Here is a 13,176-nt window from a genome sequence, read left to right on the forward strand (position 1 = left end):
GGTGTGCCCACATTTTTTAAATTATAGTTTTTTTAACCTTAAAAATAAAGGTTTTTTTTTTTTAATATATCTTTTCTTTAGAATGAAAACTAAGGATTTGCTGCAGTATCTCTGGTTTCATGATAGGTCACCAGGAAAAATGTTTTCATCAGGCACATGACTATACCTGTGGGGATCTCAGTCTTTGGGAGCTGGGTCTACAGGAACTTTTGGGAACCCAGATCATTTGTTCCATATGAAAGTAGCTAGAAAATTAAGAAAAAGCAAATTACTAATATTTGAAAGATTTTTTTTTCCCCAAGTATTTTTAGAATTTCAAATGATGGTCTTTTTATCCTTTCCCTCCAGAACTGGAAAATTTTTCCACTGCCGGACAGAAAGGGCTCTGTAGCAGGCTGTTCATCTCACATGGCTGCCTTCCACCTGTTGTCACCTCTCTGCCCAGAGAGCTGGTGGGGGTAAAGCTAGGGATTGCCTTCCAGAAAAAGGGGGTGCCTCCTCCTCTGCCCCAGATGGAGACCCAGGCCTCTGGTTCCTGATGAACAGTGAAGAGCTCCGTCCCTCCCTCCATGTGTTTACTTCAAGAGACTTCACTGAAGGGACTCTTTGCAGTTGTGCAAGGTTGTGGGTAGGGTTAAAGCAGGGTTTCTCAGCCTCTGCGCTGTCAACATTTTGGAGAAGGGACTGTCCTGGGCATTGTAGGATGGTTAGCAGCATCCCCGGCCTCTACCCACCAATGCCAGTAGCACCACCTCCTCTGAATTGTGACAACCAAAAATGTCTCCAGATATTGGCAGATGTCCCCTGGGGGTAACATGTCGAGGTTGAGAACTGCCAGGTGAAGGGAGGCACTTAGAGACCAGCAGCGGTAGGAAACTACCACTGCCCCTAGCACCCTGCAGCTGAGAGCAGAGGGACTGAGGTTACAGAACCCAGTGGGAGCTGAGTTAGGGGTTACAGCCACTGCCAGAAACTTGGCAACTTGCAGGAAAGGATACAGGAAAGAAACACCCAACTTCTCTCTCTTCCTGCCTTCCAAAATCTCAGTGTTCCCTCCCTATTAGAAGAATCTAGGTAGAAGCCAGGTGGCAAGGAAACTTGGGTTGATCCATGGAGATCAAATTCCTGGGGCACTGAGCGGGATAGAGAAGGACAAAGAATGGGTCCGGGGGTGGGAGGTGGGGGGCAGCAAACAGGAAATAATCAGTTTATTCATCCATCCATCTTTTCATTCAACATTTATAGGTAGCTTAGCAGAATGGTCCCGAATACAGGCTCTGGAGTCAGACAAGCCTGTACCTGGGTTTGTGTCTGGCCCTACCGCTTACAACCTGCGTCATCTTGAAAGAGTAAGTTCTCTAAACCTCAACAACCTTGAATGTAAAGTGGCAACAATAATCCTGTCTCCACGTGTGACCAGACTCTTGGCGATCTTGAGGTTTTCCCATTGGGGAAACTCAACAAAGCCCTAAGTCACTTGCTACAAGACTCTAGTCAAGTGCCAAGTGAATGGTATCTGCTCTGTGCCCACTGCTATCTCATGGGTGATCCCAGGAAAAGGAGGGACATGGGGCTCAGCCATGGAATGCATTTCCTCACCATCTGTGAACACATTGAATACAGGTACGAGCAGAGACAGGTCACAGTGGGCTGGAGAGACCCGGACCACAGGACTTGAGTTGGGTGCTGAGGGATGAGTAGGCCTGGCTAAGTCAAGATGAGGAAGAAGATCCATCACCCAGAAGGAATGATGAGGAAATCAAAGCCGTGAGAGGTGGAGGGACAGGGAAGGCCCAGCAAGCAGTGGGGGGATGTGAGGAGAGAGCTTTGTTCGAGGGTCTCAGTGTTCTCGTCTGTACAGGTAAGGGGCTGGCTGGAGGCCAGCTGCCCCCCTGGGTACCCTAGTGTAGGCGCCACAAGCCCACATGCCTGCAGGGGTGAGGTGGGAGGCAGTAGGGCCAGACAGGGCACACAGATGCCTCCTACAGGGCGTGGCCACTGCTCTGCTCCAAGCAGCTGTTAAGTCGCAGTAAAACACAGGCATAGAGACATCAGGTTCTAATTTTCTGAATTTTCCAAAGATGCTAGGCATTTGGATTTTTATGAGAAATCTGATTTTTAGAAAACCATGTGAGCTGTACCAAACTTGTGTGAGGACCCAGCAGTCCATTTGCACTGCTGCCTGGTACTTCCACTGGGTCCCGTGGGGCCTGGGAACCCTGGAGCCCCGGTGTGTGTTTGGTTGCCTCTATGTGTACGGTCTTTTTGGGTTTTGTTAATAAGTTTATTTATTTATTTTTGCCTGTGTTGGATCTTCGTTGCTGCGTGTGGGCTTTCTCTAGTTGTGGCGAGCAGGGGCTACTCTTCGTTGCAGTGCATGAGATTCTCATTGAGGTGGCTTCTCTTTGTTGTGAAGCACGGGCTCCAGGTGTGTGGGCTTCAGTAGTTGTGGCACGCAGGTTCAGTAGTTGTGGCTCACGGGGCTCTAAAGCGCAGGCTCGGTAGTTGTGGTGCACGGGGCTTAGTTGCTCCACACCATGTGGGATCTTCCCGGACCAGAGCTTGAACCCGTGTCCACTGCATTGGCAGGCAGATTCTTAACCACTGCGCCACCAGGGAAGTCCTACGTGTACGGTCTTTTATACAGTGGTTTTCAGGGCTTAAAAAACAAAAAGAAGAAACAGAAGTAGGAGGAGGAAGAGGGGTCCACCTGGGCCAGCTGAAGTCTGAGTTCCCAGCCAGACTTTGTACCATGGCCAAGAGGGAGTGAGGGGAGGGGCTGACTCATCCAGGGCACGGCGTAGATCCGTGAGTGCGTGGGCAGTGGTCTCAGTGCCTGCTGGGCTGCCCTTGGGAGCACCGACTGGCACATTCGCATCTTCTTTGATGAAATTTTCAAAACATTCAGCTAAAGAACAGAGACTAACCGCGAATACCCATGTTCCCCGACCCAGACTTCCTGCTGGGCTCATCAGAGCTGCTGGAGGGGCCGCCTCTCTCCATCCCTTAGGGCAGACCTTCCTCTGGGCCATCTGTCTCAGGCCAGGGTCATCTGGGAGCTCTGTTTCATGGTAAAGTAAGTCTGAGATGATGACCTTTGATGGGTTAGGAAATCCTCTCACTGACCGCAATGCCTGGAGATCCCACCTCTGAGCCCTGGCTCCGAGGTCCCTGGAGAGCGGAGAGCCTCGGCTCTAGGGGTAGAGGGTCAGCAGGGGTAGAGGGTCAGAGGGTCAGGCAGTGAGGTGCCTGGAGACCCTGCAAGAGTTGAATGGCAGAGTCAGCAGCTGAACCAAGCTTCAGTTCCACACTTGTTTCTCATGACTAGTTAAAATACAGGCTCTTGCCCTGCTGAGGGGGATGTGAAGGAATCTGTGGAGAAGACTGGAAGTGATGAAGTTGTCTGGAAACAGCTTAGTGAAACCTTAAAATATTTTCACTCACAAAAAAAGCACAGTTGTACTCACTCGGCCCTGACCCCCCAAGCCTGCTCTAGGCCGTCTGCCCCTCCATCTTCACCTCCAGCTCCCCCAAACCCCCTCTTCAACAGGCAGGTCTAGTCTCCCTGCACCTCCTTTTCATCCCAGCTATGCTTGGCCCCTGCCTGCCCGAGTTTCCCCTCCGTGAAGCTCGCCCTCCTCCCACTCCCCACTTTTTTTTTCTTCTCCTTTCATTACTGCTAGTAATGGTATAATTAGTCCCTGTCATGCACCACCTTGGACTATTTCCTAACACTTCATGGGTGTCAGCTTGCCTCTGACTAAACTGTCTGCTCTCTGAGAGAAGGGCCTGGAATTCTCCTCATGTTTCTCACAGTCCCCCTCCCTCCCAGCCCCCTACCTGGTGATCGATAAATACTTGTGGGGAGATACAAGCTTGAATTGATGGGTAAATGGGTGGGGGGAGCAGAGAGTTGGCTGGGTGGCAGGGTTGAGGGATTTCCCACAAATGCTCAGCATTTCCTGGGCTGACTTGACCTCTCTTGGGAAGGACTGGGAAGGAGGCTTGACCAATGGCCTTGGTCTAGAAGGCATCTCCCCCGTGATACTTTAGAATCAGACGGTAGGTTTCTAATCCATGGTCTGAATTGGTTTCTAAGGTTGGCAACATAGAAGAAATCTATGTCGGCACTTTCGTTTTAATCAGTACAGTTGAAAATGACCTCAAAGCCTGTGACTTGCTTGTCTACCTGCCTAGAAATGATCCCTTCTCTTAGGGGACACAGGCTGGGACTTTGAGTGGAGCCAGCACACTGCGTGAAGCCTGCACTTCAGCTCCCAGCCCCAAGGTGGGCCTCTTCATGGAGGTGGGGAAGAAGACCGCAGGGGAGCAAGTAGGAGTTTCTGATCCCCAGGGTCCGCCTTGGCAAGAGAGCCCTGATGTGGCCGGAGCAGTAGCAAGAGGAAGTCTACGCGGCAGCAGCCCTGCAGCCTCTTGTCTGCTGCCCTCCACTGCAATCCAAGCGAGTTATTCATTCTCAAGGATGGAAAGCACAGGATTAACCAGTTCTAAACGCTCATCTGTTGGGTTTCCAACTGGCTTCCAAGTGACTGAGTGTTGATCCAGTCTGCCTTGCACTGTCCCCCACAGACATGAGTGTGCGCCAGCACCCCTTTCCCGCTTGAAGCGCTCCCAGAGGGGGCTTGCCTTAGCTACGTAGCCAGTGGGGGAGAGTCTAGGAGACGATTTTTCCCCCGCACTGACGTCTCCCCTCCCCTGACTCCTGCAGCTCTTGGGATCCAGACCACTCCATGGAGCACCTGATTCCTTACTGTTGCCTGAGTGTTAGCCTGACCTTCCAATCTAGACCACCAGCTTCCTGAGGACAGCACATGTCAGCCACTTGCTTTGCTTTCCCACAGTACTTAGCACAGCACCGGCCCCAGAGCAGACCATCAGCACCTGTTTCCTGACTATATGGTAAAGGGCCAGGCAGAGTCCCAGCTCCTCCCGGAAGTCTTCTCGAGCCTCCTCTCCACCTTCTGACCCAACCATTCACCTCTGCAGAGTCCTCCAGCACCTGAGGCCTGGACCCCACAAGCAAGCTTGAGGGCTCTAGACATTTGGCTCCTTTCCAGGCAGGCCCTGTGGCCAGGCTTCCTCCCCGCAACTGGAACTAACTTGGGCACATAGCAGAGTTTCTTTTTTAACATAATAGTTTTACTGAGATATACCATACACATACCATACAAGTCACCCATTTAAAGAGTATGATTCAGTGTTTTTTATCATACTCATAGACTTATGCAACCATCAGCACAAACAATTTTAGAATATTTTCGTCACTCCAAAAAGAAATCCCACAACCTACCCTTGGTTCCTCCGTATTAGTTTCCTGTGGCTGCTGTAACAAATGACCACAAACTTGGTGGTTAAAAATCGTCTCACAGTTCTAGAGGCCAGAAGTCTGAAATTAAGGTGTCAGCAGGGCCACACTCCCTCTGCAGGCTCTAGGGAAGAATCCGGCCCTTGCCTCTTCCAGCTTCTGGAGGCTGTCACCATTTCCGTGCTTGCATCACTCCAGCCTCTGCCTCTGTCCTCACATCACCTTCTCCTCTGTGTGTCTTCCTATGTGCATCTAGTGTCAAACCTCCCCCTGCCCCTCTCTTATTAGGACAACTGTGATGGCATCTAGGGACCACCCAGATCATCCAAGATTATCTCCTCATCTCAGTATCGGGCTCAACTTAGTCACATCTCCAAAGACCCTTTATCCAAGTAAAGTAACATTCACAGGGTCCGGGGACTTGACATAGATATCTTTTGGGAGGCCATTTTTCAGCCTTCCACACTCTCCATGCCCCCCAGCCCAGATGTAATGCATATAGCATAAAATACATCAAATTAAAGTGTGCATATGTACAAATTTCAGTATATTCATAAGGTTGTACAACCATCACCACTATCTGATTCAAGAACATTTTCATCAACTCAAAAAGAAACGCTGTATCTATCAGCAGTCATTCCTTATTCTCCAACCCCTGGCGACCACTAGTCTACCTTCTGTCTCTATGACTTGCCTGTTCTGAACATTTTGTATGAGTGGAATCATACAGTATGTGGTCTTCTGTGTCTGGCTTCTTTCACTTAGCCTGTTTTCAAGGTTCATCTGTGTTGTAGCATGTATCAATACTTCGTTCCTTTTTATAGCTGAATAATATTCCATTGCATGGATGTACCACATTTCATTTATGCATTCATTGGTTCATGAACGTTTTGGTTGTTTCCACTTACTGGCTTTTCTGAATGATGCTCTTATTAACATTCAGGTACACATTTCTGTGTGGACATACGTTTTTTTACTTCTCTTAGTTATATGCCTAAGAGCAGGAGAGACTTTGAGACTGTTTTCCAAAGTGGCTGCACCATTGTACATTCCTACCAGCAATATATGAGAGTTTTAATTTCTTTACGTCTTCACCAAAACTTAGTATCTATCTTTTTTATTAAAGTTATACTAGTAGGTATGAAGTGGTTTCTCATTGTGGTTTTGATTTGTCTTTCCCTGATGGTTAATGATGCTAAGTATCTTTTCACGTACTTATTGGTCAGATAAACAAGACGAAAAGACAACCCACAGAATGGGAGAAAATATTTGCAAATGAAGCAACGAACAAAGGATTAATCTCCAAAATATACAAACAGCTCATGCAGCTCAGTATCAAAAAAAAAAAAAAAAATCAAAAAATGGGCAGACAACCTAAATAGACATTTCACCAAAGAAGACGTACAGATGGCCAAGAGGCACATGAAAAGATGCTTAGCATCACTAATTATTCAAGAAATGCAAATCAAAACTACAATGAGGTATCACCTCACACTGATCAGGATGGCCATCATCAAAAAATCTACAAACAGTAAATGCTGGAGAGGATGCAGAGAAAAGGGAACCCTCTTGCACTGTTGATGGGAATGTAAATGATACAGCCACTATGGAGAACAGTATGGAGGTTCCTTAAAAAACTAAAAACAGAACTACCATATGACCCAGCAATCCCACTACTGGGCATATACCCTGAGAAAACCAGAATTCAAAAAGAGTCGTGTACCACAGTGTTCACTGCAGCACTGTTTACAAGAGCCAGGACGTGGAAGCAACCTAAGTGTCCATCGACAGATGAATGGTTAAAGAAGATGTGGTACATATACATAGTGGAACATTAGCCATAAAAAGAAATGAAATTGGGTCATTTGTAGAGATGTGGATGGATCTAGAGTCTGTCATACAGAGCGAAGTAAGTCAGAAAGAGAAAAACAAGTATCATATATTAACGCATATATGTGGAATCTAGAAAAATGGCACAGGTGAACCTATTTGCAGGGCAGGAATAGAAACACAGACATAGACAACGGACATGTGGACACGGAAGGGAAGGGGAGAGTGGGATGAACTGGGAGATTACGTTTGACATAAATACACTACCATGTGTAAAGTAGATATAGCTCGTGGGAAGCTGCTGGATAGCACAGGGAGCTCAGCTCGGTGCTCTGTGATGACCTAGATGGGTGGGATGGGGGAGGGAGGGAGGTCCAAGGGGGAGGGGATATATGTATATATATAGCTGATCCACTTCACTGTACAGCAGAAACTAACACAACATTGTAAAGCAATTGTACTCCAATAATAAAAAAAAAACTTAGTATCTATCTTGTTGGTTAAAGTTATGCTAGTAGGTATGAAGTAGTTTCTCATTGTGGTTTTGATTTGTATTTCCCTGATGGTTAATGATGCTAAGTATCTTTTCATGTGCTTATTGGTCATTTGTATATCTTTTCTGGAGAAATGTCTATTCAGACCCTTTGCACAGGTTTTAACTGGGTTATTTGTCTTTTTATTATTGGGTTTTAAGAGTTTTTTATGTATTTTAGATACAAATCCCTTGTATGTTCTCCAATTCCGTGAGTTTTTTTGCATTCTTAATGATGTCCTTTGAAGTACAAAAGTTTTCAATTTTGATGAAGTCTAACTTTTTTTCTTGTCCTTTTTTTTTTTTTTTTTTTTTTTTTTTTGCGGTACGCAGGCCTCTCGCCGCTGTGGCCTCTCCTGCTGCAGAGCACAGGCTCAGCGGTCATGGCCCACGGGCCCAGCCGCTCCGCAGCATGTGGGATCCCGCGTCCCCTGCATCGGCAGGTGGACTCCCAACCACCGCGCCACCAGGGAAGCCCCCAGCCAGTTGTTTTAACACGCTTGTCGAAAATCAATTGACTGTAATTGTGAGAGTTTATTTCTGGACACTCAGTTCTATTCCATTGATTTATATTATGTCTATCCTTATGCCAGTTTTGAAATTGGGAAGTATGAGTCCTCTAGTTTTGTTGTATTTTTCCAGATTGTTTTGGCTGTTCTGGACACACAACAGATTCTTCCGACACACTTGTTGCTTGGTCACTTGCTTTCTTGCTTCCTCGATGGACCTGCAGGCCTGTGAGAGCTTGGCTGGCCTGCGTGGTTAGGTGAAAAATTCCTCCCCCTACTCTTCAGCCTCCCCTTCAGAAGGCATTTGGCCAGTAGAGATCTGGGCTGTTCTGGCTGAGCTATCTTCATCCGGGGCAAGGTAGAAAAAGAGGGAACTTGGTGAGGTGCATCTGGCCCCTCAAGCAGGTCTAAATCCAACTAATCCTGCCCTCACCCCCAACCCAGTGTCCCTTCCCCATCTCTCCTCACCTTGCAGGGTCAGTGTTTGGATGGTTATAATTCTAGTAGATTTCACTTCCAGCCAACACACCAGCTCTCCTCTTGTGCTTCCGTCATTCCTGTCACTCTCCTGCCACTTCCTAAGCATGATGCACAGCAAAATGGTGCAGGATGGAGGATGTGTGTCGTGTCAGGTGGGGCAGGTGCATCAGTCTGGCCTTCCTGGTGGCATCTCTGGTCACCTCCAAGTGTTCTTCATGGACCCAGCAGGAATGTTGCCTGAGCTGCAGGCACTGGTTTTGCTGGTGGATGAAACTGTTTTCTTCCCTATGGGGCTTTCAGTCCTTGCCTTAAGGAGACAAAAAGAAGGGGTGGGGGGAAAACGGGTGAATCAGAGGGCAGGTTTTTCTGGAAGATTTCAAGATAAGCTGACCTGCTGCTGGTGCCACAATACTGAGGACTTACAGCTTTGACCCTTTTTTTCAAAATATGGCCCTTAGCTGGGAGCTCTTTTTCATGAATAAAAGTGATAAAACTGAGTCTGACTTATTCATCTCCATGGGTTACTGGGAGTGTTTCTCCATGGCTTCCCTGCAGGGGGAGTTGGCCTATGACTGAGGGAGACCTAGCTCAGTGCCACCACTGCTAACTGTGCAAACTTGGACCTGTTACCCAACCTCTGTGAGCACAACTTCCTTGTTTGTTAAATAAGGGTACCTCCCTCCTGGTGGTAGGAGCAATAAGAGTTCAAATAGAAGGAAAGTGTTCGTTATTATCAACTTATTGCTTGCTTTCTTTGTGGCAGTCCCTGTGTTAGTATTCAAACCAAATCAAGTGGGGTAAAGGAAGAGATTTCATGATCTCTAGAGCCATAAACTGGAATGTTTTGAGCATCTGCTATGTGTTTAATTGTATGCTGATCTTCATGTGTATTTTCAGTTCTTTGAGGTTTGAAAGATGCCGATTAATGGTATCTCTTCCCCATACAGACTCTAAACCAGTTGAGAACTACACAGGGGAGTCAGTAGAGATAAAAGTAGAGATTGTATTATAGGTGAAGGCTGGACCAACACATGGCTCACACCGACAGCTAAAATGTACCTTCATGCCTCCCCCCAACTTTTTCTGTTTCCCAGTTTGAAGCCTGATTCTAGGCTGCAGAGCCTAAGGGGCAGGTGTCCTGAGGGATTGATTTGAGGCTCTGAGGATAGTAACGTTGATCCTTTGGCTGCTTCCGTGAGTCACGGGCTCTGTGTAGTGCTGGCCCTGCTGGAGGTTCACCAACTCTGTTTATCTCACCAGGAAGACCTACATCTCTGGAATGTTGGTGCTAATCCTCCAAATCTGCGCTCTGCATGCACCATGAAACTTGTTGTCAATTCCGGTTTCTTTATAGCCACTTAAAGCTCTCTGACTGTACGCAAGTGAGTTAACGTATCTGTGCCTGGATTCCTCATCTGTGAAGTAGGGATGGTAATACCCAACCCAAAGGATGCTGAAGGACTGGAGAGGAAGGACTTGCTTAGGGAATGGCACCTAATAGGTCCACTAAGCCTGGTTCAACGCCCTGGGGAACTCAGCTTTCCATTCCAGACTCTGAGGCTTCTCCCTGTGTGCTGAGCAAGTCTCTTTGGGGGCCACATGGTCACGGACAGGTCTGTGGGCTGGAGTGGAGATGTGGATTTGAGAAAGATGAGGTCTCAGTAGAAGTGTGTCATTGAAAGACAAGCATTGGTGTATGGATGCGTCCATAGAGATTTATTGTCTGTGCCGTGGGATTTCAGTCCTACGTTTCAGGCCTCCTCCGGGTTGGGGGTGGGAGACGCGGGGTTGTTAGCAGAAATGTCAACACCCTGAGCCTCCCTTCAAACCCATATTTAGGACTGTCTAAGGCAAAATGGTGAAGTAAGCAATGGTTTCCCCAAGGCACCCACTTCCTCTTTCTGCACCCCATTCGACTCTTTTAGCGCCCTTCCTCCAGCCAGCTAAGAAAATGAGTCTCTGAAAAACGATTTCACGCTAACAGAGGGCCGCAGAATGTGAGCTAATCCCAGCCCCCACCTGTCACTGTGCGGCCTGTGAACTACCAACGGCTTTTACATTTTTAAATGGTTGGAAAAAATCAAAAGAAGAATATTATTTTGTAAAACAAAAATTACATGAAAGTCAAATTTTATTGTAACATAAATAAAGTTTTATTGGAACCTAGCCACAACCATTTGTTTACATATTGTCTATGGCTGCTTTCAGTCAGAGACCGTAAGACTCCCAAAGTCTAAAATATTTACCTTCTGGCCCTTTAAGAAAAAGTTTGCTGATGCCCTGCTCTAAGATGTTAGAGAGTTAATGTGTTATGTGCTCAGTGGGATTTGGTTCAGAGGAAGGGACAAAGCAATGGAGTTCAGGCGTTGTCGGCAGGCCTGCAGAGGAGACGCTGGGTGGGAAGCTTTTGTGATATCCTTCCAGTTAGAAGGGCTGAGGGGAGATAGATGTCTAGTCTTGTAGGTGGGGCTGTGCTTCTGTCCACACTGGGATGGGGGGCATGGAAATGGTGGGATTCAGGCCTATGACTCATTCTAGCTGCACAGACAGCAGGATTCAGGAATGGATTAATAACTCTTAGTGAGCGTATCCCACTATTCCACCAGCTTCTCTGCCAGGCTAGTAGCAGTGATTTTCCTTTTTTTTTTTGGCTGTGTTGGGTCTTCGTTGCTGTGCACAGGCTTTCTCTAGTTGTGGCGAGCGGTGGCTACTCTTCGTTGTGGTGCACAGGCTTCTCATTGCAGTGGCTTCTCTTCTTGCGGAGCACGGACTCTAGGTGGGCGGGCTTCAGTAGCTGCAGCACGCGGGCTCGAAAGTTGTGGCACGCAGGCCCTAGAGTGCACGGGCTCCAGTAGTTGTGGTGCGTGGGCACAGTAGTTGCAGCGTGCGGGCTCTAGGGCGTGCAGGCATCAGTAGTTGTGGCGCACAGGCTCAGTAGTTGTGGCTCCCGGGCTCTAGAGCACAGGCTCAGTAGTTGCGGCGCACAAGCTTAGTTGCTCCATGGCATGTGGGACCTTTCCGGACCAGGGATCAAGCCCGTATCCCATGCATTGGTAAGGCAGATTCTTTGGGGGTTTTTTTTAGTTAATTAATTAATTTTCATTTATTTATTTATTTATTTATTTATTTATTAATGGCTGTGGTGGCTTCTCTTTGTTGCTCAGCACGGGCTCTAGGTGCATGGGCTTCAGCAGTTGTAGCACGCAGGCTCAGTAGTTGTGGCTCGCAGGCTCTAGAGCACAGGCTCAGTAGTTGTCACGCACGGGCTTAGTTGCTCCGTGGCATGTAGGATCTTTCTGGACCAGGGCTCGAACCCGTGCCCGCTGCATTGGCAGGCAGATCCTTAACCACTGTGCCACCAGGGAAGTCCCTGGCAGTGATTTTACCTGAAGCCTTTAACGTTCCTGGAGTCCTGCACAGCCTCCCCAGTTGGCCCTGAGCAGCACATTCATGGTTCACCTCTCTCATTTCCACAGAATTTGCCTTCTGCCGGGTGGACGCCTCCATCGCACTGGATCTGGCCCTGGCTGTGCTGTGTGACCTGCTCCAGCAGTGGGACCAGCTGGCCCCTGGACTCCCAGTCCTGCTAGGATGGCTGTTGGGGGAGGGCGATGACCTCACGGCCTGTGTGGAGAGCGTGCATCAGGTAATCCTGGGGTGTCCGGGCAGTGGAGGCGGGTGGGAGTGATCCTACACCCACCGGGTGCAGCACTTCCAGGCTTACATGGGCCTGATGTGCCTGCTGAAAGCATGCTTCTGGGTGCTCAGATTACAGAGCGGCAAGCAATTAGGGAGTCTCCAAATGGCCCCAGCAGCCCGCGGGTGCTGCTGGGGCAGCTCTCGTGCTGGCCTGTGGAGTTCCAACGGTAAGCCCCTTTTAAGAGGCCCCTTGGAAGTTGAGAGTTTAACTATGGAGGATGCTTATTCGTCAACATTGGAGTGACCACGGGCTCCCCATGGTTAGGTTTGAAGGTGAAACATTTCCAGAGAATCAGGGTCCTTCCAGGGTCTCTGCTGCTTGAAGAAAACTATGAGCCCCTCCAGGTGGGGGTCAGTCAACAGATAGGGAAACTGAGGACCCAGATAAGCAGTAAAAGCGTCTTGAGAACTGAAATTCCTCTCTGCCATTGTCTGACTCAGCTGGCCTTCTTGGCATCCCCGGCAGGCCAAGAGTTCAAAAAGCAGCCTGTTTATGGGAAATTAGGAGACAAGATAAAGTGTCTGTGATAAAATGACCTTGAAAATCCCCAGCATTATAGAAATTTGGTTTCATACTGAGAGACTGGTGTCTCATGTTTGTCAATTCTTTGCTCTTTGCTGCTCAGATCTCCCTTCCTCCCTCCTCTCTGATTTCTAGATGCACCTTCAGGTCTAGGGCCCCCTCCTGTGTTGAGGTCCCCTTTTCAGCACCAAGCCCCCAAAATATCTTGGCTGAGAACCACAAACACATCTTTATCAAAGGTCATGTTAAGTCTGGGGGAAAAAAATTTCTCTCCAGT

General features: G+C 48.1%; 1 protein-coding gene across 8 annotated transcripts in view; it reads left to right on the forward strand.

Annotated features, from left to right (window-relative positions):
- Nucleotides 1-13,176, forward strand: part of THADA (THADA armadillo repeat containing) — a 312,971-nt gene that overhangs the window by 296,146 nt on the left and 3,649 nt on the right. For 6 of the 8 annotated variants that reach the window (XM_022573955.3, XM_022573954.3, XM_022573952.2 and 3 more), the window contains one exon: nucleotides 12,154-12,323. In XM_022573955.3, coding sequence (XP_022429663.2) covers nucleotides 12,154-12,323 — 170 coding nt within the window. Of the gene's footprint in view, nucleotides 1-348; nucleotides 1,350-12,153; nucleotides 12,324-13,176 lie in introns of those variants that run through there. The other 2 variants (XR_002644568.3, XR_016395456.1) reach the window with 2 other exon arrangements.

The sequence above is a fragment of the Delphinapterus leucas genome, chromosome 13 (assembly GCF_059928025.1).
Source record: "Delphinapterus leucas isolate spDelLeu-1000000601 "Yukka" chromosome 13, BTC_Dleu_Yukka2, whole genome shotgun sequence".
Taxonomy (NCBI): Eukaryota; Metazoa; Chordata; class Mammalia; order Artiodactyla; family Monodontidae; genus Delphinapterus; species Delphinapterus leucas.